At 33.9% G+C, this 25588-nt stretch overlaps 3 protein-coding genes across 3 annotated transcripts; 2 read left to right on the top strand and 1 right to left on the bottom strand.

Moving 5' to 3' along the window:
- The first annotated feature begins 2563 nt into the window (after positions 1 to 2563).
- On the top strand, positions 2564 to 4444 carry LOC102592913 (pentatricopeptide repeat-containing protein At4g21065-like). Its single transcript, XM_006349023.2, has one exon. The coding sequence runs from the start codon at positions 2608 to 2610 to the stop codon at positions 4354 to 4356; it is 1749 nt and encodes a 582-aa protein (XP_006349085.2). The 5' UTR covers positions 2564 to 2607; the 3' UTR covers positions 4357 to 4444.
- A 6-nt stretch (positions 4445 to 4450) lies between these two features.
- Positions 4451 to 10046, bottom strand: LOC102592577 (syntaxin-22-like). The gene is made up of 7 exons (XM_006349022.2): positions 9730 to 10046; positions 7268 to 7361; positions 6921 to 7060; positions 6659 to 6733; positions 5672 to 5829; positions 5496 to 5596; positions 4451 to 4936 (listed from the first exon to the last, which is right to left on the bottom strand). Exons 1-7 carry the CDS (start codon positions 9915 to 9917, stop codon positions 4871 to 4873), a joined length of 822 nt encoding a protein of 273 aa, XP_006349084.1. The 5' UTR covers positions 9918 to 10046; the 3' UTR covers positions 4451 to 4870.
- Positions 10047 to 13792: 3746 nt separating this feature from the next.
- Positions 13793 to 22818, top strand: LOC102592233 (nucleobase-ascorbate transporter 12). The gene is made up of 10 exons (XM_006349021.2): positions 13793 to 14716; positions 15522 to 15619; positions 15724 to 15894; positions 16027 to 16127; positions 18320 to 18455; positions 18652 to 18702; positions 18792 to 19079; positions 19977 to 20211; positions 21880 to 22166; positions 22238 to 22818. Exons 1-10 carry the CDS (start codon positions 14182 to 14184, stop codon positions 22457 to 22459), a joined length of 2124 nt encoding a protein of 707 aa, XP_006349083.1. The 5' UTR covers positions 13793 to 14181; the 3' UTR covers positions 22460 to 22818.
- Positions 22819 to 25588: the final 2770 nt, after the last annotated feature.

The following is a 25588-nucleotide window of genomic DNA, read 5'->3' as shown; positions in this document are numbered from 1 at the left end:
TACATATAAACTTAATATCACTATTATAAAAAAATAAAAATAAAACACAATTATTGTACTTATTTTCCTTTATTTCTGTATACTTCATCTATCCCTAATTACATGTCAACATTTGAATTAGCCCACATATTAAGAAAATAATAATTGACATAGTGAGTTTACCATTCTAACTCTATTAATTATGAAGTTGATGAATTAAAAAATTAAGATTTTTTAAAAGTTCTACCTTTTTCAAAGTAATTAATTGAGAGTATAATAAGTCAAAAAAATTGTCCTTTCTTAATTTGTCAAAATGGACAAATAAAAAAAGAAAATTGGATAAATAATTAGGGGAAAATGATCCGAAAAATATCAGAACTTTGATTGAAATTGTTGTAACAATCCCAAACTTCGAGCAGGAGCTATTATCCCATGCACTATTTAAATAGTGCAGGGGATAATAGATCGTGCTCAAAATTTGAAATTGTTATAGTATCTTTTTAATCAAAATTTAAATATATTTCAGGCCATTTTCTCAATAATTAGGGATAGAAGGAATAGTTAGAAAAAGGATATAGAAGGAAATTTCTTCACCTTGTGGAATATCAAAATATTCCTTTCCAAAACCCAAGAAAAAACAAATCATCTTTAGTTCACAACAACCAAAAATTCGAAAAGACTAAAACCAAAAAGTGAATTCTACAAACCATGCACCTTCCTAAAGTATGTTGAAAGAAAGGCACGAAATTATGATTTAAAATTTATGAATTAATTTTTTTAATTTTTTTGAATTAATTATTTGTAATATCAATAAATATTTTAAGATAAATAGCATGATTCAATAAAGGGGCCCAAACAAAACATATGGTATGATATTGATCCTTGTATTAGTGTGTATATAGAGATTAACACAATGATAATTAGATTATATTAATTGGTTTATCCTTGTTTTCTTTGTGAATCCATGTTGTATTATTATTGGTATTACAAAAGAAATAATATATTATTGGGTTATTTTGTGTGTATTTTTTTTAAAAAAATACAATAATATTATTAGTGTGTGTATAGAGATTAACACAATGATAATTAGATTATATTAATTGGTTTATCCTTGTTTTCTTTGTGAATCCATGGTGTATTATTATTGGTATTACAAAAGAAATAATATATTATTGGGTTATTTTGTGTGTATTTTTTTTTTAAAATACAATAATATTATTAGTGTGTATGTAGAGATTAACACAATGATAATTAGATTAGATTAATTGGTTTATCCTTGTTTTCTTTGTGAATCCATGGTGTATTATTATTGGTATTACAAAAGAAATAATATATTATTGGGTTATTTTGTGTGTATTTTTTTAAAAAAATAAAAATCACTAGTTTAGGAGCTAATTACTTAGATACACTCTAATTTACAATATTATGTATCTTCCCAATTTTTGGTGCGTTCAGATACATGTATCTCGGGATACACAAGGTCGAAATTAGGTGTAATTTGTTCTAAATATATTACTCCCTTCGTTTCAAAAAGAATGACCTCCTTTCATTTTTAGTCTGTTTAAAAAAGAATGACTTATTTCTTTTTTTGGTAACATTTTAATTTCAGTTTTTCACGTGGCATGTTTAAGGACACAAGATTAAAGGGCAATTTTGTACATTTAACATAATTTTAATTTAGGACCACAAGATTCAAAAACCTTCTTTATTTACTTAAACTCTGTGTCAAGTCAAACCAGGTCATTCTTTGTGAAACGGAGGGAGTATGTATCTGGGATACATAAAAAATCTCGTTCGCTTTCCTCCCATCTCGCTCATCACTCTCATATATCTATCTGGTATCCCAGGTTCATGCGAGTCACTCCAGATATATATATATATATATCTAGTATGATTCGCTTGTATCTAGGATACATAACAATCTCAAATCTCGCTCGCCTCCCTCCCTATTTTAGTGTATCCGGCAGCAAAATTATATGTATCTAAATGTATTTTTCTCAATATACAGTATAAAACTCTTAATTAATGGTAAAATACATAATATTTTGAAAATATAGATAGCAACAGTGTATATGGTTTCTCCATTTTTTTAGTATATATGTCTAATTATATAGTAAGGGGCTCCGTATTTATTTTAGTATAATATCGGTTTTTGTAGTTGGGCACAAATGTAACGGCCCGTTATGAGAAGTGGCTAGAAATGGTGTGGGCTTACACCTTCTTGGTGGGTAAAAATCACAAATATTAACCAATTTCAATTCTTTTAATAAAAAAATAGTTGCAATTATGAAATTTCAAATTTTACGGGTGAAATTTTAGGATATTATTATCGTGAAGTTTTACCAATGAAAATTAAAAACTTATCAAAATTGGTCTCGAATCTAACTCGCCCCAAAATTAGATCAAAGGAAAAAGAATTGCTCAAGCCATAAAAGGACACCATGGTTCTCGTCCTTCACCGATATGGAATTCATTCCATTCATCATATCGCACATTTAATTAAAGTGTTTAAATGAAAATTACTGACAAGTTTAAGAAACCGTCAATATAATGATAAAAGGGTATTATGGTCATTACTCTTGAGGATAGGAAAAATTATATAGAGATAGTTATCCTTGTCTCTTTCAAATGGCTTTAGCCATGGAAATATCAACAATGGCGCAAGCCATGCAGCTCCATGCCCGATTACTCAAATCGGGTCAAGAAGACCCAACCCATTTCCAAAATCTCAGCAAACTCTTCACTTTCTCCGCTCTTTCGCCGTCCGGTGACCTCACCTACGCCCGCCATATCTTAACCAATCTCCGAACCCCAAATTCATACTACTACAACACCATGATTCGTGCATATTCGGATTCTCCTGACCCGACCCGATCTATCACCCTCTTCCTCTCTATGCATTGCAGAAGAGAAGAACAGCCCGGGGTGGTCGTACCCGGACCCGATAAGTTCACTTACCCGTTTGTACTCAAAGCTTGCTCGAAGTTACGGAATACCCAGATGGGGAAACAGATTCATGGGTTGATTTTGAAGTCGGGTTTGATATCGGATCGTTATGTGAACAATGCCCTTATCCATATGTATGCAAATTGTGGTGATTCGAGTCTTGCTTTGAAGGTGTTTGATGAAATGTCTGAAAGAGACGTTGTTTCTTGGACTTCAATGATTGATGGTTTTGTTGATAATAATAGACCTATTGAAGCTATTAAGTTGTTTGAATTGATGATGGAGAGTGGCGTTGATCCGAATGAAGCTACTCTCGTTTCGGTTTTGAGAGCTTGTGCTGATACTGGAGCTTTAAGTATTGGGAAGAAAGTTCATAGCTTTGTTAAGGAGAAGGATCTTAGTATGAAGGCTAATGTTGGTACCGCGCTTATTGACATGTACGCGAAATGTGGGTGCATAGATGATGCACGACGAGTGTTTGATGAGACGATGGATAAGGATGTTTATGCTTGGACAGCAATGATATCTGGTCTTGCAAGTCACGGGCTATCAGAAGAGGCTATGGAACATTTTGAGTTGATGAAGAGTTGTAATGTAAAACCGGATGAAAGAACGATGACTGCTGTTTTATCAGCTTGTAGGAATGCTGGTTGGATTGGTAAAGGATTGTATCATATAAGGAGTATGAAGAAGTATAAGTTAAGACCAACGATTCAGCATTATGGATGCATAGTAGACACGTTTGTGCGTGCTGGACAGTTAGACGAGGCAGAGCAGTTTATCAGGAAGATGATGCCAATTGATCCTGATGTCGTGCTATGGAGAACTTTGTTATGGGGTTGTAAGGTTCACGGAGATGTTGAAAGGAGTAAACGCTTACTAAAGGACGTTGAGCTTTTGAAAATGGACTCTCGTGATTGTGGGAGTTATGTACTTCTTGGGAACGTCTATGCAGCCACAGGGAACTGGAAGGAGAAGGCGAAGATGAGAGAACTGATGAATCAAAGAGGGTTAGTGAAAACACCGGGGTCTAGCAGGATTGAGATTGATGGCAACGTCCATGAATTTACAGCTGGAGACTCCAGACATGTTGAAGCAGAACATATTTACGCAAAACTGAATGAAATGGAAGAGAATGTTAGAAGAGAAGGTTATGATCCTAAAGTTTCAGAGGTCTTACTTGAAATAGATGATGACGAGAAAGCATCTCAACTTCTCCATCACAGTGAGAAACTCGCGGTGTCCTTTGGACTTATCAGAACTGACCCGGGAACTGTTATTAGGATAGTGAAGAACTTAAGGTCTTGTGAGGACTGTCATTCTTTCATGAAACTAATCTCAAAGTTATACCAAAGAGAGATCATCATAAGGGATCGTATTCGTTACCATCATTTCAAGGATGGTGAATGTTCTTGTGGAGATAGATGGTGATTGTACGAGTAGTTGTCGTTGAGAAAAATGTACCAATAGTTTTTTTTTCTCCAATTTTGAAGGACTTAAGATCTTGATCTTTCTGCAATTGTTGTTTCACAAAAAATACTCTTTACTTCTTATTGACAAACCTGTTATTAGTGTCATTACAAAGCAGCAACATACCTAGCAACCTAAACACCAAATTTACAATATTAAAAACAAACCCTATACAGAACTTACCTTTTTTTTGTACGACCAAAGATTCGAAGGCAGCACAGTTTTATGCTGGCCAGGGACAGCCTTCAAACAACTTGAGTCACAAAGATATCTTCCCTACTTAGTTTAGGATGATGCTCTAGAGCAAAAACATACGCAATGTAATCCTACAAGTGGGGTTTGGAGAAGGTAAAGATGTATGCTGACTTTATCCTTGGCCTAGAATGTACGCGGACCTTACCTTTTACCTTTGTGGGGTAGAGAGGTTGTTTCTAATAGAGTTTAGGATCCTTCTCTATATCTCGAAATCTTCAAATCAAGCTGCAAGTACTATGATAACAATAAGGAGCACAACTCCAAAAATCACCATGAGTAAGCAGGTCTGCAGAAATTAAAGTATAATATGTCAAGAAATCTACAGACAATAAATTATTCAGATACAGGAAAATAAGGTGGAAAAAAGTATGGTGTGCACAAAGTGAGAAGGAAACAGATCACCCGTTCAAATTCGCAGATACCAGGTAGCAGATGAGGATGATGTAAAATTGGAGTGTAATTGCATTATTGAATATTCAAAAACTTCACAATACCACTTGAAATTTTCTCAAACTTTAAAACACATAACACCTAACCACTAATTCCTTCCACATATTTTTTCCCTTCTCATTTTCTGATACGTCAACAAATAAACTCGAGTAATTTCATGACTTGACTTGTTATGATGAAATTTCAAAGTCAATCACTGTCTGTTCGCGAGGACTCTTCACTTTCGATGTCACACCGTGTTAGATTCTCAAAAAATACAATACTTTTGGAGAATCCGACACACACCCGTTGACATTTTTGGAGAGTCCGGGCAACATAGAGTACAACATGCTTAAGCACACCAAACCCACACTTTTGTCTTTAGTATGAAGAAGTGTGAAATATGTCAGATTTACCAGAGATGAATTTGATCTTTGGGTCTTTGCAGCTTTAGCAAGTTGTGTTCTCCCTTGTGCAGTTGCAGCATGAGAGTTCTCAATGTTGGAACCAATATCATCTGAGAAAGAACTGCAAACATCAAAATATGTTTCCCTTGGTACCTGAATGCTAAAATGAAAGAGAGTGATTTTACCGATCATGGTTCCTTGCTCGTGAACAAGCACGGCAAGATCCTTGAATATCTCATTCACTTCACCTATCTGTTGTTGTACTTCTTGTATTCCCTGGTCCCTTTCCTCTATAATAGCTTCATTAAAGGAAATCTCATTGTCCAAAAGAACAACCTCTTGTCTGCAGCAGAGGTACGTGGAAGATAACACAGAAACTAAATATCACGAAGCCAAAAGTTGTAATAAAAGGAGATATGTTAAAGGGGGTAAAATTGTTGATCTTATATGACACTTGCATCACAACATACTTTCATTTGATGTGCCTGAGATCAAAGACTTGTAACTTCAGCAGGTGACAAGAAATTGGAAGTTTATATATGTTGTCATTGCAAGCAAATAACACTGGATGTCAGTGCCCATTTTAAGGGTGAATTACAGTTATCATCCTCTGACTTCCCGTCATTGATGTTTGTGACATATTAAAGAATACCTAAGGGGAAAAAAAGGAATTACATACCATGTCTTTTCACAAAAGTATTAGGAGCCCCATTCACATTCCAACTACAATCAATAACAAGCCGGTATTTTGAACACATCACATTAACATCAACTTTGCCGCAAGTGTGTTTTCGAAAAAGTTAAGTTTGTTTCAGAAAAATCTCAGTTAGATTCAATCATATTTGACACCTCTTCCGAACAATTTGTCTTTGCAGAAACTTCACACTATTTTACGCCGTGTTGCAGAAATGTAAATCACCAAAGTCCCAACCCCTAATCCCAAAGCTTGAAATGTCATCTGATTTCTCTACACACCAAACAATCCTCCATCTAATTTACACTAGACCAAAAAGTCACCTTGAATCCAAATTTAAAGGCTAATTTCATTTCCTTGGCATCAAGAAATTGACAGCAATCTTGCTGGTAAATTTTAGCAATTAATTAAACCATCAGCACAACAAAATTATGATTAAGAGAAAGCATCAAAGAGTACTAATATTAGGCTATTTTACCTTCTAGATTCCACAAGTAGAGCTCGCTGCTCTTGACCTTTATCTGAAGAGGCATCTATCTCACTGTCCGTGTAACTGTTTATCAAAAGAGGATGAACTATAAGTGAGAGGTGACAAAAGAACATGCAGGTACAAAGTTTTATTTGAGAAAATCAAACAGCAAGATCAATTATTGAGATACAAGTTGATTTTAATGTACTTCTTCATATTTCTAACTAGGTTACTATAAGTAAATTCCAGTGAAGTATAACCCATCACTTACCTAGAAGGAAGAACTGCTGGGGGAACAACAGGTGAATATGACGTCTCCCTCTCAGCTGCAAGCCTCTGAGCTTTTTGAAACTCCTTCAATACAGCTTGAAAATCTTTAGCAAGCTTAGCATCTGTAATTTTCTTGCTAGCCTGAGAGTAAAAGAATGAATTCACATTATAAGCAAAAGAGAGAGGTGTGACAGAAGAAGAGCAAGAAATAGAAACAAGGCTGGCAAATGTTTAAAATATAAACAAATCGTAACGAGAGAAGATGAATACATGTTTTGCACATACATATCAAAGTGCAGAACCCCCAAGACAAACACAGAGAAACAGAGAACACTTTTTGAAACTTACACTGACTTCAATTCGATGATCTGTTTCGCTGGCTTGCTTAAGTTTAGCAGAAGTATCTTTCACTAATTGCCCAATATGTAGTCTTGTCTTGTGCCTGCAGTTGAGAAAATCAGCACAAGTACCAAACAATTTTGAAATTATTTTAAACTAGTTATACCCATTATGGAACTACAACCTAAAAAGTAGTATGCCGCCTTTCAGTTCATCAACACACTATAATTGTTGCTGCGGCATTAAGTTGGGCTGGGGATTACAAACATTGGACTGCAAAGCTGGTATTAAATATCTGCCTAAGCAATGATTCAACATGCAATCTCAAATCCCAAAGATCAATACATTGCCTTAACCCACCCTACAAACTGCTTCTTTTTCCTTGTTACCTACCCATAACTTAGTCCTCTATTCACACTGGGAAAAGGGCAAGACATTCACCCTGTTCAAGATGAAGGCATTTGATAGGCAACCCTTGAAGTGCTATCCCACTTTTTCAAAAATTATTTTGGTGTCACGGGGCTATGGCACCTATTCACCCAATTACCTTAAAGATATTCTGAAAAGAAACTGCTAGGACAAAAATCATCGACATACACATGTAAACATGAAACAATTATTCATATCAGCCAATAGAAGCACTGTGTTTTTATTAGACAGATCTGGACTATGTTTCTTACCATTTTTGGCGTTTTCTGGATCATGCCATGATGCATAAAACTTGCCCTGTGCAGATGGTATGAACAGTCAAATATCAGAGGAGAACAGACACTACTGGATTGCTATCACCTGGCCCCTGTTTGCATTTTCTGCTTTACTTACCCATACCTTTAGCCAATTTAGCTCTTAATACAGGACCATTCAAGTCAGTTTTTTTTTGTTATTGGGATGACGGAGAGGAACAATAGATGTTCTAATGACAAGAGAGACAGCATAGAACAGGTTAGTTGTTTGAAAAATATGTACCAATGGTGTAGGAAGGCTCATGTATCTGATCTTGACCACTACTAGATCTCTCATCTCTCTTTTTTTAAATAACCTTGGTGTCCAAGTCAGCTTGAGCACACCTAAACTAATTTCATGGCGTACCTTTTACCTCCCACCACCGTGTAACTCAGTCTACCAAGGCTAAGACAGATGAAAAGCAATCTCCTAGTGTTTTTGCTTCCGTTGGGATTTGAACCTGAGACCTCACGATTCTCAATCCACTTCATTGACTCACTATTAGATCTCTTGTACTCCTTCAGTATTTAGAAGGATGTTCCTCTTTCTGATGTACTTATTTTGGTATCTTCTAGGTACCTTATCATCAGAAATAATAATAATAGCTTTTTCTAGTGTTGTGTATATATATATATATATACACGAATTTACTATGGTAAAAGGATTTTGAAGAGTTGACATTTAACTAATATTACCATTATGCTGCTTATGATTAATTACTCAACTTGCACGCTTTACTTCAGTGAAGCACATGTGCAACTTGTGGTGCAACATGAATCTTTCATGTTTTTTGTGTTTCATGCTCATATGCAAGCGGACTTCTATAAGGCATATGCATTGCAAATCAAAAACTTCTTTCATACTATCTCCTTAGACCAGAAAACATGCTTTATCATCCATCACTAAACACATATCCTATACCTTCAAATTGTTTCTGATAAAAAAAAAGTAGATGGTCCATTTCTTCTATCTACAATAAGTTCATCACCCCCACGTATAGGTTTGTTCTTTTCTCTTCTCCTTCCAAATGTCTCCCTCCAGACTGTCTATTTTTCCCAAGTATACAAGATATTACACTGTAAATTTTCCAACATAAATAAGACTTGCCATTTCTTTTTTTTCTTTTTTTCCTTTTTTTTTTATGACAAGAGAAACCCGCAGCCGCTACCCTTTGGGTGCGCACAGGGTAAAACCCCCGCTCCTATGCAATAGCTCGCAAACCACATAGGAGAGGTAAACCGCACTAGGCAAGCCTGGTGCGACGAGCTCGACCCAGAAGGCAAACCCCTTGCTTTCGCTGGCAAGGGGTTTCGAACTTGAGACCTCCAACATGGAAGTCCCAAGCTCAAACCACTGGGCCACCCCGAAGGGTAATAAGACCTGCCATTTCGCATGCATGAAAGCTCTTTGTTCACATACACAGCAACAACAACAACATATCACGTGTAATCACACAAGTTTGGCCTGGAAAGGATAGGATATACGCATACTTTCCCACTACCTTTGTTCACATACACAACAACAACACACACAGTATAATCACACAAGTGGGGTCTAGAGTAAGCTTATGATGTACGCATATCTTACCTCCTACCACATTGCTAATAATTCTTTTAAAAGGCTATAAACCCAAAAAAAAAATCAACTCAATTTTACCTCAACTATCAAATCCTATCAAAAACATGCAATAGCAACAACAACAAAAAAAACTCATCTTTACTGATCAAATATCAGATAGAAAAACTCACAACTTGTCACGTAGCTCCGGGGTATCCTTAGGGGTACCTAGGGTGTTAACCAGCCTCTGAAAAGTGGAAACGGCGGTGTTGATCTGGAAAATTCCAGAGGCCATAGCTTGGGTCGGGTCTTGCTTCCCGTTGACATTGCTCCGACGAGGACCCGATGATCGACCGGCATGTAGATCTTGGAAGCTCATTTCTTCGAATTTTGATCAAAATTCAGAAATCCAAACCTAAATTGGGCGAAAATGGAACAAGAAATTGGATTCGTGCTACACGTTTAAGTGCTTCTTCTTTTTTTCGTATTTACTGTTCTCATTAGAGTCCGACTAATCTGAATTTATGAAGCCCTAGAGTTTCCTTTAGGAAAAAATGTTCTTTATCATGTTCGAACTCAAAATATCTAATTAATACTTTGTTTAAATGGTTGTTACATATTATTTCTTAATATATTGTTTTAATGATTATCGTGTTTGGATAGATTGTATCATTCTCCGTCTTTACATAATATCACACATTCATTATTTTCAATGATAAATCTAAAAGAAAAAGTATGATATAACAAATAAAGAAAATATTAAGATGACGACACAATCACACACTAAATCAGTCATTATATAAAATAGATTTTTTCGCCGTTACCTAGTGATACGTTACAATATAATTTAAGTAACAATAAAAAAAATCATTTAGACTAATCATATAAATACGATACAAAGGGTAATAACCAATCAAATAAAATGTAAGAGAGGAACAATCTCATCCGCCATGTGGAATGCAACTATATACACTACTAATGATTATTAAACTATTTTAGTGCAATTTTGTACTCTCTTTTTTCTTTCTTGAAAGAGAACTGAACTAAAAAATAATTTATTGAAAGATAAATGTGTGTTTTACTTTTTTTAGGGTAGTGACATTCATAAAGTGTATATCCGAATTGAATTATTACTTCTCAGATTAAATTAGGCCTTCAGTTTAGTTGGATGCTAGCGATTGACATATTTTTTTTAGTGTTATGGTAAATAAGTAAAAACAGATACTATCTCAAAACTATTTATATATAATCTAGCACTAAGTAGACAATATGGAATAGAAAGTGAGGTTCGGGGGATGGAATAGTGAAGGAATAGGTGGAAAGAAAATAATGAACTTAGAATGACATACCGCTCTGCCATTGAGCTAACTGAGGAACAACAAGAGATTCAATCTCATATAGTTAAATTCTCGTTTTCAACTCATAACCAAAAAAAGACGAATGTGATTATTAATTTCACCATTACTACAATATGCACAATCCTTCAAGGATGCAATGCATGAACTATATTAGCATTATCAATCTAATTGGATTTAAATACACCTCTAATATTGCAACATGAGTGAAATATATTCTTAAATTCTCGTCAAATTTATGAGTGTTTTTAATACTTCTTTTGGCTTTTTATTAAGAGTCCCATGCTCCTACAAAAATTTGAAACCACTTGCTACGTCATGTGTCAGATCGGGGGTGTATCTAAGTTCGAATGTGATCGTTAATATCACCATTACGATACAACATGCACAATCCTTCAAGAATGCAACAAATGAACTATATTAGAATTGTCAATCTAACTAAACTTAAATAAACTTAAATAAACCTTTAATTTTGTAATATGAGTGAAATACATTCACGAATTCTCACCAAGTTTAGAGGTATTTCTACACTTCTCTCGACTCTTTATTAAGAGTTTCATTCTCTTACAAGAATTTTAGACTACTTGTTATGTCGTGTAGTATATAGGGGTATATCTAAATTCAATTAGTCAAATAGATGTGTATTTTTAAAACTGTCAATAATTCAGTGACGAAATTAATAATTTGTGTTAAATTCAAAGATATTCTCAGTAATTCTCTTTTTACATGTCCAAAAAAAATTAATAATTGCCCCCCATATCTTATATCTATGTCCAAAAGTTTACTATTTTCATATTTCTTCAATCATACTTTTGAACTAGCTAATCACAAAACTAGTTAATTAAAATAATAATTTTAAAATTTATCTACAACAAGGGAAATGTGACAATCATTTAAGGATAGTGAGAGTATTTATTGATTTTCTATTTTTAGTTTGCATATTTAAAATTTTATCTTGTCCTTTTGTATTGGATTTGGTTTTACTTGCAAGATCCGTGCCTTCAATTAATATGATCCAGTCTATCATAACATTAAATGTTGATCTCAAAATATTTTCAACAATAATTTAGTTTTACTCGTTCAATATATTTAAATAAATATTGAATTATATTTATCTAATTTCAAAATTTAAAAAGATAATTATTTTTATTTATTTTATTTTTGTTATTAAATATTATTTATTTTAATATTTAAATGACTTATAATTAATAAAAGTGATATAATAAAAATTATTATTTTTATTTATGATTCTTTAGTGGACGTGCCAAGTCAATATGGACAACTAAATATGAATAGAAAAAGTATATTCTAGTATCTTTCATCCGATGTCCAATATTTTTGTATAGAATCGTCAATTAATCTAATGTAAGGTCTATCTCCTTAACGTATTTTTTTTCCATTATTTGAATACAATTTTTTTAATTAAGAATGAAGAAATTACAAATTATCCATCCACTATATTCGAGTAGCTCTCCAACAACTTTAGGTTAAGAAGGCAGATTGCAATTGTCCTGATTGTTTCTTTACTACTTGAACTCGCCATCAAGGTCAATTTGGATTCGCGCTTCGTTTGACCTATTTAAGAGTAAATATTTTCTATTATTAAGAATTTTCAAATTGCTCAAATTAATAATAACATTAATAACATATATTTAATATAATTGAATAGATAAAATCAGAAAAAAAAAAGATAAAATGTACACAATCTTATAATCTTTATGAGACTATTTTAAAAGATTCTCGATTTAAATAAGGCGTATCAATGCAGTATAAAAAGGAACATATCAAAATAAAGAAGACACAATAACTAATTAAAAAAATATTATATATCTTTTAATCCAAAATCTAAATCTAATCATTCATTTGTGATTAGAAAAACTCATTGAGTAGAATAAAGAAACAAGAAAAAAATATAGTGAGCTTTTTTTTTTTCTTGCTAAGAGAAGAATGGGGTCAAGCTTGAGTATAAGATAATTTATACTAATAGTGTTATGAAGGCTCAATTTCTTTAAAAAGAAAATTTGAAGACACACAAATCCGTTTGATTATAGATTTTAAATATTTTTTTATTCGAATATTTATAGTGGTAAGATTGAAACTTGATTAAAGGTCATTCAATCATTTTTATAATTTTAATAATTTGCGACAATATACGTTAAGCTGAATTAGTATTAGTAAGAAGCCTTTTGTTTATATCATTCAACTAGTTCATTCTATTAGAAATAATCTTTGTATCTTCACAAGGTAGAATAAAAATCACATACACCTCACTTATATATGCTATTTTTATTTTTATTTTATATTAAACACAATTTAACTTTATTAAACTCCAACTTTATTTATATTATTATACAATAATATATATACAATTTCACAAGTGTAATCTTGAAAAAAATAAGTACCTACTATAAATAATTTTTTAATATTATAGTAGTACTAAGCTCTCATTTAGTTGACAAATAAGTTATCCTGAAATTAGTTATTTTATCATTAATGTAGGATACTAATATTACAATTTTGAGATAACTAATCCCAAAATAAAAATTCTCATAATTTTATTCCAATCATATATGAGATGAATTCATCCTCAAATTAATTATCCCTTATTCCTCGTATTAAATGATTTTGACATGTATATATTTTTAATTTTTCATTTGATGTTTAATATTCGTATTGAAATCCAACTAATACAAATTCGTATTGTATAAATCCCATTCAAAGAAAAACGCTGCCTATTAAAGATCATTTATACTCAAAGCTCAAATCCAAGAAATCTTATTAAAGAAAGAAACAATTCTATCTACGACACCACATTCGTCGGTATTAAAATAAAATAATGTATTTTTAAGAAGAACGTTAGAAACAAAAAGGATAAGGGTGACATCATTTTTGGTGGAGAACAGAAAGAAGCCATACGGCACCGTTTTCATCACTTTGTCTCTCTAAATTCTCTTCTTTAACCATTGTCTTCTTCTGTCACACTCTCTCTCTCTCTTGTTTCTCTCTCTACACAAGCTTAGCTAGCTAGCTCCAGCAGTGTACTAGTACAATTCTCACTCTCACATTTCTCTTTATCTCTCACACACCAACACCTTTCACTGTGTGTAAAAAGTTGTTCAAAAGCTCATTGCTTTATGTGAAAGTTTTCTTTTTTTTTTTGTTTTTGGTTTTCTGTAGCTGTTTTTGAAAGTTGAAAAACCCTAGCTAGAAGTTAGATCCACGAATACCCATTTGGGTATATGTTTGTTTAGTGTAGTTTTATTTGAGCTATGTGTTAAGGAAAAAAAAATGGCTAGCTCCGACCCGAATAAGCGTCCTCGACCCGGTCCATGGCCACCTGCACCGGAATCTGCAGCAATGCCGCCTACTACATGGGCAAAGAAAACTGGGTTTCGCCCGAAATTCTCTGGGGAGACGAATGCTAGTGATTCTGGGCAAATTGGGATACAGCAGCAGTCGACCCGGAGGAGAGAGTCCGACCCGAATTTGGATCTTGAAGCGGGTCGGGTTAGGACTAGACAGGAGAAGGTTAATGGGGAAACGACAGGTGAGAAGGATAAGCCACCTGTGAGGAAAAGGAGAGACTCTGATGGTGGTAGTGGTGGTGGAGTGGCTAAGAGTACTAATGGACAAGCAGTTGGTACTACTGCTACTGCTGAGCCAGCTGCTGCAGCGACGACTGCAGCTGCGGCTCAGCAGCCGGCTCGAAGAGTTTCGAGGAATGAAGAGGTTGTGGATGTGTTGCCACAAATAGTTGATGATGATGGTTTTATGTCTAGGCATTCACATATGAAATATGAGCTTAGAGATACTCCTGGTCTTGGTGAGATGATTTTTGAATATGTTGTTGTTACTGTTCTTTCCCATGTTTGTTGTGTAATGCTCTACATTTTGCATTATTTTCGTTGTTGTTATTGCTCCCATATATGTATCACCTTTTTCAAACAGTTTGGCGTGCTTTATTTAATCCGAGGGTCGATCAGAGACAATCTCTTTATCTCTACGAGCTAGGGGGTAAGGTCTGTGTACATTCTACCCTCCCAATACCCTACTTGTGGGATTACATTGTATATGGGTATGTTGTTGTTGTATTGTTAGTTAATCGAAAAAGCTAACATTTTTCATTGAATTCCTTGTTTGATAGGATGATGAGATGCTATGTGTTTGTGGGGTTTGGTCCTTTTTCTGTTTTGAGCATGTAATTGTGATATTGAGTATTGGCAAATGTATTTAGATTTAAATTAAGATGAGTTACACCTGTTCATGTGAAAAAGATTTGATCTTTAAGTCTTAACTGTGAGGTTAATGATGTATGTTGATATGTAGTAGTTCCTATTGGACGATATGTATTTAAAATTATCTTTCAGTGGGATTGTTGATATTAATTCCGCTTGTGATTGGAAAAGCTGTCATTTTCCATTGAATTGCTGGTTGATAGGATAATCAAATGACATCTATTTGTGTTTTCTTGGACTTATCTGTTTTGAGCATGTAATTGCGATATTGATTATTGAGTATTGCGAATTGTAATTAGGTTGAAATTAATATTAGTTACACCAGTCCATGTGGAAAAGATTTAATCTTTTGGTCTAATAGTGAAATTACTGATGTATGTTCATATGCTGCAGTTCCTATTGGACTCTATGGATTTCAACATTATCTTTCAATATTGGGATCGTTGATATTAATTCCACTTGTGATAGTTCCAGCAATGGGTGGTAACTATGTGAGTATTTTACTTTCTTTTCATTCTTATTCATGCTACGTTTACTATAGTGTTAGTTTTGTCTTATTTAACTGATGTGAACTGATAAAAGTTGGTACATATAGGAGGACACATCAAATGTCGTTTCCACTGTGCTCCTTATGTCAGGAGTGACGACTCTCTTGCACACGTCATTTGGCTCGAGGTTGCCTCTGATACAGGGCCCTTCATTTGTTTATCTTGCTCCTGCTCTTGCAATAATTAACTCCCCAGAGTTCTTGGCATTGAAAGGAAATGTATGTTGCAAAGCTCCTTCTTGCTATGATTCTTTTCTCATCACTGAATTTAACAATAGGTCTAATTATTGGTTGCCTATCAAGTCGTTATTCATGTCAAAACATAGTAGTAAGAAGATCTCCTACTTGCAGAAATTCAAGCATATCATGAAGGAGTTGCAGGGAGCTTTAATAATTTCTTCAGCTTTTCAAGCAATTCTTGGATACAGTGGGCTGATGTCAGTATTACTGAGGTAAGAAATTCTTGTTCAACATTTGTATGTGTTCTTCTCCGTTGTCTTGCTGTGCTGCCAATATATGCTTTAATAATTATGCAGCTAATATTTGGAGCCTCATGGATGCTAATAAAACTGAGTAGTCGTTTCTGTTTCTTATTGGATCTTTTCATCATCATTGGTTCTCAGCTAAGACAATTCTCTTCACTCTATTTTGCTGGTATTATACCCAGTAGATTGATCAATATGACCTACAAACATTCTTTAGTGCTAAAATATAGCAATGTCTCCCTGTGCTTACGACGCTATATGATGTTTGATGATTTTAGGGAAAATCAGGATTTAGTTTTAATTGACTACAATGGAGTGGTCTTTTGGGTGCTAATTGAAGGACAATTATTTTTTTTCACACCATTAGTAGGTCTAGTAGTTTAGATTTGATTTGATTAGACTGAGCCACCGATTTCATTGAGAAGGTAATTCCTTCTTCTTCTCCCTCCCCCAAACACATTTTTTTTTACTTTCTTTCGTATTTGTGTATTATGATCATGGAGGGGCCTCTCCATTAATAGTAGACGTAGTAGTACTCTTGTAGTTTCTTGTTCTTCAATTTCTATTGCTATCTGTTGTTTCTTGTACTTCGATTATTGTATTATTTTGTTGTTGCTGTTGTTATTCCTTTTTTTTTCCAGAATGCTTTGTCGTGCTATTCTTAGCTAGCGTTTGGCCATAGATTTCCAAATATTTTTGACAAATATTATTTGGGTGAGAATTTGGGTGAAATTTCACCATGTGTTTGGCCATAATATTTGGTAAATATATTTCACTTTTTAAATAAATATGATTTATACCCATAAGTTTTAAAAACTATCAAAATTAACCATAAGTTTGTATTTCATAGCAAGATAGAAACGTAGACGTAACAAGATTCATGACTTCCGCAACAAGTCAATTGGATCTTCGTTGCAACAAATAACTAGTATCCATGACATTGGAGTAATGCGGTAGTTTGGAATGAGTGCAACAAGCATCATTCCATACATCATGAAGTAGACGAAACACGTGACTTTATTACACTAAGTCGATTGTTCGTCATTTTCATCAACAACCATATCATCACTTTCATATTCATTGAATATTTTATCACTGCTTTGGTGTTCACGTAAAAAATTATGTAATATAACGCAAACAAATACTATAGATGGTGTTTTTGTAAAAGATGAAAGTTTGGTGTAGAATTTGAATTTTTAAAAGTTACCAAATAATGAGATTTGGCCTAGATACTAGTTTTTTCTAGTATTTGGGTTATTTGCCAAAAATATTTGTCAAATAATAGCAAATTATATGGACAAACACTATTTGCCAAATTTCCCCCCAAATTTTATTTGGGAAATCTATGGCCAAATGGGTCCTTAGTATTTTGGTGTGGTTTCTTCAATCTTCACTTCTGTTGTTTCTTTATATGCTTCTCCTTGAGCCGAGGGTCTATCGGAAACAACCTCTCTACCTCGCAAGGTAGGGATAAGGTATGTGTACACGTTACCCTCCGGAGACCCCACTTGTGGGAATACACTGGGTTTGTTGTTATTGGGATCATGGAGGGACCTATTTTAATTTGACCGGTCCCATATCATCCGTTTAGTTACCTTTTATCTTTTTCTTTTTGGGCAATAGGAAATGCCATGAATCACTTGAAAACAATATGAGCTTTAGCAATGTTGTGTTATTGAGGAGGGTTCTACACTTCGTGGCTGTTTAGCATACTTAATAATTCAGTCTATGGTTATTACCAAAATAATAATAATTCAGTCTATGGAGGCAAGAAAGATTGAGACTATCCTATAAACTGAATTATTATCATTCTCAAAATAATAATTCAGTCTATGGGATAGACTCAATCTTTCTTGCCTCGAGATGATTGATCAATTGGAATCAAATGATAGACAATAACAATAACAGAAAATCTTGAAAGTCTCATCTTTAGATATTGACTACCAGACTATATAGATGGCATATGAACTTGATTCCCCTGCCGTAACATATTAACAGAGGAAGTTCTAGTTAACGAGAACACAGAAAAATAAAGGAATTTTGTTCTTCTTATAACCAATCCACCACAACTATTTCTTCTAGGTTTAAGTAGACTTTAATCACTTAAACATGGTGTGCAAATATAAATCTAAACACTGTTTTTCCCTATTCTGGTTTAGGTTGATCAATCCTGTGGTTGTGGCTCCTACTGTTGCTGCTGTTGGACTTTCATTCTACAGTTACGGTTTCCCACAAATTGGTACATGTCTTGAAATCGGAGCGGTTCAGATATTGTTGGTTATTTTTTTCTCTCTTGTAAGTTGCCACAATGTTCTTGTTTAGATATCTTTCTGTATCATGTAAAACAATTGAAATGTCTCAGTAGTGGTGCAGATAATGTTGGTCACGACATTTTCCTTTATTTTTCTTCCTGGGTATATCAGATTAATATTTTCTTTTGCATGTATATAATGTCTAACTTCTTCAATGTAAATCTTTTCTTGTCATGCAGTACCTCCGTAAGATATCTGTTCTTGGTCATCGCGTGTTTCTCATCTACGCGGTAAATCAGTGGTGTACTTTTTTTTAGCTTTTATTCCTTTTCTGTTTGCTCTCACCTTCCTCTAACGATGCATTCATGTTCATGTGCAGGTTCCATTGGGTCTAGCAATAACATGGGCTGTAGCTTTCCTTCTGACGGCAGTGGGAGTATATAGCTATAAAGGCTGTGATGTGAATGCACCAGTATCACATATAATATCCGATCACTGCAGAGAGAATATCCCTAAGATGAAGCACTGTCGTGTTGATGCTTTACATGCATTAGGATCTGCTCCGTGGTTTAGATTCCCTTATCCATTGCAATGGGGTATGCCCGTCTTCCACTGGAAAATGGCTCTAGTAATGTGTGTTGTATCCATAATTTCATCTGTGGATTCGGTGAGTTGTTTCCTTGTTGAGTTTTAGTTTTCTTATCTTTTATAGTAACAAGTTACTCCTAAGATATTGCATTTTCAGTAGTGTCATCTTGTGAGCCGAGACTTATTTTAAGAGCTGTCTGACATTTATATAGACCTCAACTCAGTTGCTTCACTGTGCCTTGAGTCAACTTGAGGAAAATATATTGGTCAAGTAGAATTTTTTATTTATTACCGTGGTGTTCGGGCTAGCTTGCGCGCACCTCGACTAATACCTCCCATCTCCCACCAGCAACAGGGTACCATGTATCTCTGTTGGGAAGTAATCACCTAATGTTTTTGTCTCTGCTGGGTTTGAATCTGTGACCCCATGGTTCCCAACCCATTTCATTGACCACTAGGCCACACATGCGGACTTGTTGGAAATCTGTGCATCTTGTCTTAATGCAGTGTTGTGGGTTATTCCCCCTTGTCCCAGCAGGTGACCTCTTTGCAAACTGAACGAATGGAACACCCTAAGCTACGTGTAGCCTATGTAGTGGAATTTCAAAATCATAGAGTTTGGATGTTTTAAGTACTAAATTCATATGTATTAGATAATTCTTATTACTTGATCAAACAAAAAAAATGTATTAGATAAGTTTTGTAGTCTTGATATTGTGTGCCGCACTTCGACAAGTGACATCACCTCTTGGTTTTCACTTAGAGCAAGCATTGTGGTTCTTTGCACTTTTGCTTTGAGAAACACTCGGCTACTTGCTTTAAATATATTCTCAATGTTCCAAGCTTGTTAATCGACTTAATATTCTCGGACTGCCTCTTTGCTTAATAGTTCTCTTCTCAAATATTAGACAATATATAGAATGCAGTGTTGAACTATCATTTTTTTTCTTCTAATTATTCTCTTGTCAACTTTTAGGTTGGGTCATATCATGCATCATCATTGTTGGTTGCGTCCAGACCGCCAACACCTGGTGTTTTAAGTCGAGGAATTGGTCTTGAAGGTCTTTGTAGCCTCTTGGCTGGTCTATGGGGCACAGGAACTGGATCTGCAACTTTAACTGAAAATGTGCACACGATTGCTGTTACCAAAATGGGAAGCCGCAGAGCAATCGAGTTGGGGGCATGTGTTTTAATTGTCCTGTCTCTTATAGGTATGCTTCTAGAGGTAACTTTATGAATTTATAAAATTCGCATAAATATCCCCTCATAGGTTGTAGGCCTTTCTGGAAACTGTTAACATTTCTCAACTCCCAAAAATTAAACCATGTTTCATGTCAGGAGGTAGAATAAAAGTACTGATTTTGTGTTTGGAAGAGGAAAAAAACTTTGGTAGACCTTTTTAATTCCACAATCTCTATGTTCTACTTTGTGCGTGTAATGTTTCTTTTTTTAATAAAAACAGTTTTCATATTAGAAACTTCATCACCAAGAATCAAGATAGCCAGTTAGCATGTGCTCTAATTTGGTAATGAGATGATTCACTCGGACCATACAATGAAGAGAAAATGGGACATAAATACTGGATGTTGTAAGATATGAGAAGAACTTGCAGCATATCTTTGTAAATTATCTTTGCCGTTTTGAGAACTTTTGGATGTTACCTTGGTAAAATAATGCATTTAGTCTCCTCTCCATACATCATGTTCTACAGTTCTAATGATTACAAAACTATCCAAAGGTGATGAATCTCCCCGAGTGAGTTCTACTTGTTACTGATATATATTCTGATTACTTGGGAAATGGGACATACAATGAAGAGAAAATGGTACAAAAAAACAGCCTCTCTACCTCCCAAGGTAGGTAGGGGTAAGGTCTACACACTATCATCCCTAGCCCCCACTTGTAGAATTACATTGGGTATGTTGTTGTATTACTACGTTTTTATCCGCTTCATTTTTGGATTTGTGGCACTTACACTTAAACTACCATCTCCTCAAGGTTATGGGCAGAAGTGTAACAATTGTTTTTCCTTCCAAATTGACAAAGATTGAGCATCACGAAAGATATGAATCTGACTGATTCAATCATTCTTTGTTTGTCATTATGCAAAAGGAGTGGGATGAAGAAAATGTGAACGAAGAGATGTACAAGTTTGGGACGACTGGCCGAGGGAGGGAACTTTTCCCATATTAGAAAACTTTGAAAAACTAAGCATTTCACCTCATGGTCAACAACCTTGAGGAGGTTTTCTTTAGTTTCAAGGGTCAGGAGCGTTATGATAGACCTGAAGGGGTAATTTGTATTAATTCTGTTCTTAATTTAGAGAGGACTAGAACTGTTACCCCTTTTTTTTTCATTATCTAGATCAACTCGATCATGTCAACTAAGGAAAACAAGTTGGAAACTTTTATCACGATTCATTCTACCCTCCTCTCCCCTCAAGAAACCCCCACATCTTACAGCATTGTGAAGAGAATTATGTTTAATATTAAGGAATCCCAAAGAAATTTAGGAACGGACCTATACTCCCTCGAGCTCAAAACCTGTGCACCAACTGGCGTTGTGTTCCAACGTTTAAGGGATTTCTCGGGTATTAAAAAAAGGCAGGCCTTTGGTTTAGTGGTAAAGGAAGTACAACACAGGATGTGTAGGCAAACATCGTGAGTTTGAAGCCCCTCGAAGATTAAGCTTGGTGGTAAAGTGGGAGGGTAAGGAGGCGAACCCAAATTCCTCCGAATTTCATGGATATCCTATCTCTTTCACTTTTACCCTTGAAAAGTCATGTACTGGTGTAATTGACACCTATTTGCATATATTGAGTCACCTATTTGTCATAGGGATGTAATGCTTAACCATGCTCCTTTCTGTCATGCAAACAGGTAAAGTAGGAGGTTTTATTGCATCAATACCGGATGTCATCGTTGCAGGCCTATTATGCTTTATGTGGACAATGCTTACCGCTTTGGGCTTGTCAAATTTACGCTATAGCGAAGCAGGAAGCTCGAGGAACATTATCATAGTTGGCCTGTCTTTATTCCTATCCCTCTCTATACCAGCCTATTTTCAGCAGTATGGCATCACTCCGAAAAGCAACTTGCAAGTTCCGAGTTATTTTCAACCATATGTCGTGGCTTCTCACGGTCCTATCCGGACAAACTTTGGAGGGGTATGCACCTTCGACTAGAATCACATGAACTAAAATTCTCTTGAATCGATCCTAAACTATTTCTTTTGCAGCTAAACTACATTTTGAATACATTGTTATCACTCCACATGGTGATAGCATTCTTGGTAGCTGTGATCCTCGACAACACTGTGCCAGGGAGTCGGCAGGAGCGTGGGGTGTACGTTTGGTCTGACCCCGAAACAGCAAAAAGGGAACCTGCTGTAGCCAAAGACTACGGATTGCCATTCAGAGTTGGCAAACTCTTCAGATGGGTGAAATGGGTTGGACTATAAAGCCTGGGGTTATGATTTGCTGCTCAGAGTTTCATCTAGCAACATTTTTTCAAGCTCGTCAGGGAAGTCTCGCCAGAAAACGAACATCTCGGATTTGATGAGGCAACACGAATTCTATGACTTCTCCACACGCGAGGCGAGTTTATCGGACAAGTAGGTCTTATAGAGAGGGAGATAGTTGTGTACATGTAATATATCAGTTTGTATAAACTGTATTTAGTTTAGTTGAAATGTCCAGGTGAACCTATTTCTCTCTTCTTTTTTCTTTGGTCTCCCACTTTGTTTTCATTTCTGCAGAGTTGAGAGATTCAACTATGTATGTACCACAGAGATTAATATTATTCTTTTTGTTACATTAATGTCAGCTGAACTCTACAAAATAGTGTTCAATCATGAGTTTTCTTATAAACTCGAGTATCGTTCGTTTGTTATAATGAAATGTTGTTATAGAGAACATATATTATGACATAACAATAACATATCAAGGGGTTGTGGAGGGCAGAGTAGAGTATATATAGACTTTACCACTATTTCGTAGGGGTAGAGTCTATTTTCGATACAAAAATGAGAGTAGTAATAACAATCAGAAAACATATAATATAACATAGCATGAAGATTATCTGTTATTATGGTAAATGACTATAGTGTGGAGAGGTTTGTCGGTAAGTCCTACAAAGAGAAAAGAAGGTATTAATTTGATCATAAGCGTATCCTTTAACTTGGTTTTAGTTGATATTTTTGCTTAATGACTTTGAGTGTGTACAATTAGATATTTAAACTTGTATAAAGTTAAGTAGATACATGCGTTCTACATGTCAATTGATGTGACATACGTTCAAACTGAATTGTATTATGTTGTATAGAACGCATATTGAATACGTAATTTTCTAGATTAATAGAATTTAATCTATAGTATCATACCCTGTCTACATTCAATGAATTTAGTTCTAATGCACTACCAAAATCCAATTTATCTACTTTTAGGTTAAAAATAAAAATAGAAAATGTGCACTAAGTTTCTATTATATGTTGTGCAAGAAAAAATTGAATCACATAGATTTATTTATCGCATCCTTATAATAGAATCTTATAATCGGTCTTTTTTTAAATTGTGTGTATAACGAAAACTTAATGCATCATGTTGTTTTATTTATTATGTTTACTTTAAAATCTAATATATTGAATCTTAAAAGTAACATAATAATAATTGGAGAAGTTAACCAATAAAATTGAAAATGAGTGATAGCACAATTTCAGAAACTTCCATAAAAGTCAAACTCATTCTAAAGTTAATATCTACATCAAGTCACCAACATATACACGAACAAATTCTGAATTTAAATTTTATAAATTCAATTATTATGATTTGTAGAGTTGAATTCTTTATATTCTTAAATTTATGTCTTCAATACTTGAGATTCTACGTTAAAAATACTATGTTCAGATGAACCAATTATACACGCAGAGTGGATCCAACTTCATGGGATTCACTCAAACTCAATATTTTCAATGCAAAACATAAATTTGTTAGTAAGAATTTATTAAAGTTACAACAAATAATAAAAATGAACAATAATATAATAAATTTAATCCTTCGAAACTTTAAGAATTAAACACATAAAATTTTAATTTTAAAATCTGACTCTGCATATACAAATCATCTTATACAACGTTGAGATATTTATATTGATATTTATTTATTCCTTTTATTCCATGTTTTTTCTAAATTATAAATTTATGGCTCTAATTAAAGACACCTATACAAAGACATATCTATTTCTCATTTCTCAATACTGACATTTATCGTCAATATTTGAAGAAGATATCAACTTAAAATTGACATGTAGAAATATCATACGTAGAATATCAAGAAAAGAGTGATATAAACAATTTTTTAAATATAAAATCTCGAGTTAAATGTTTCAATTCGAGCCCAGAAAATAAAATTATCTTTGATAAAAAACATTGTATCAAAGTACGTCTCAAAAATGAACTTATCTTTTTATAACCATAGTAACTTCGCAATACACTGTTGAATTAATCATTAATGTATAGTAAGATATTTCCTTATCATGATTTATTTTTGTTATGATAAAGATGTATTGCGTTACTATTTGATTTTTTTTTTCATTTCCATAAACTCGATTTTGAGGTCTTTTATTGAAGGTGAAGGATTCCGACTCCCAAACTATCCCATTATAATTTACTAAACACAAGTGGCCGTGCTAGTACGGGCCCAATATCTGTTATTTTTTTTTATCTCACTTTATGTGATAAGATAAAATTTAGAGAGTCAATTAAATTTTAAATATGATTTTAAAATACTTCAAGTTGTTAATTATTGTAATTTATAGTACTTTTTACATTATTTTTAAACAATATATGTTACTTCCCTTGTCTCAATATATGTAGCACAAATAGAATTTCAAGAGTCAATATGTTGTTAATAATTGAGATTTACAATACTTTTTATGTAATTTCTAAATTAAATAATACATGTTACCTCTTTTGTCCCATTTGTGACATAGAAAGATTAATTTTATGAATCAATCGAATTTTTTTTAAAGCAATCGATTTTTTATATGTTTTTTTAAAAAAAAATATTTTAAGTTGTCAATTATCATGATTTATAGTATTTTTTACGCAATTTTTAAATATAAAAAAAAATTAAAAATAAGACAAACAAATTAAAACGAAAGAATTTTTTTTTAGAAAATTGTATATGTAAGTGTGGAACCATATAGGTGAAGCAGAAATGTTAGACTGTCACATTCAGGCCTATATATAAGTAGTGGATATTGGTGGTAATCAAATACTACACTACTAATACCTTTACCTACCCTAAAAGATGTGCTTGAAATTATCAAGAGGAGCAATAACAAAGGTCAAAGAACCACCACAACCAATTCTTACATGTGGGGTATAGATAAGGTAGAATATGCATCGATTTTCCTTTTAAATTTTGTGAGGTAAAGACATTGTTTTCGCTAAACCTTGATTTAAAAGAAAAGTTTTTAAGCAGATTTGCAAAAGAAAAAAGAAAGACGGTAGAAGAGCAAGAGACAAAGCAATGAAGCAACATATAGTAATATGCATTTTGAAAAATAAGAGAATGTATTAATACTGAGA

The sequence above is a fragment of the Solanum tuberosum genome, unplaced genomic scaffold, assembly GCF_000226075.1.
Source record: "Solanum tuberosum cultivar DM 1-3 516 R44 unplaced genomic scaffold, SolTub_3.0 scf00101, whole genome shotgun sequence".
In the NCBI taxonomy this organism is placed as follows: domain Eukaryota; kingdom Viridiplantae; phylum Streptophyta; class Magnoliopsida; order Solanales; family Solanaceae; genus Solanum; species Solanum tuberosum.
This window is presented reverse-complemented; position numbering and strand designations above follow the sequence as displayed.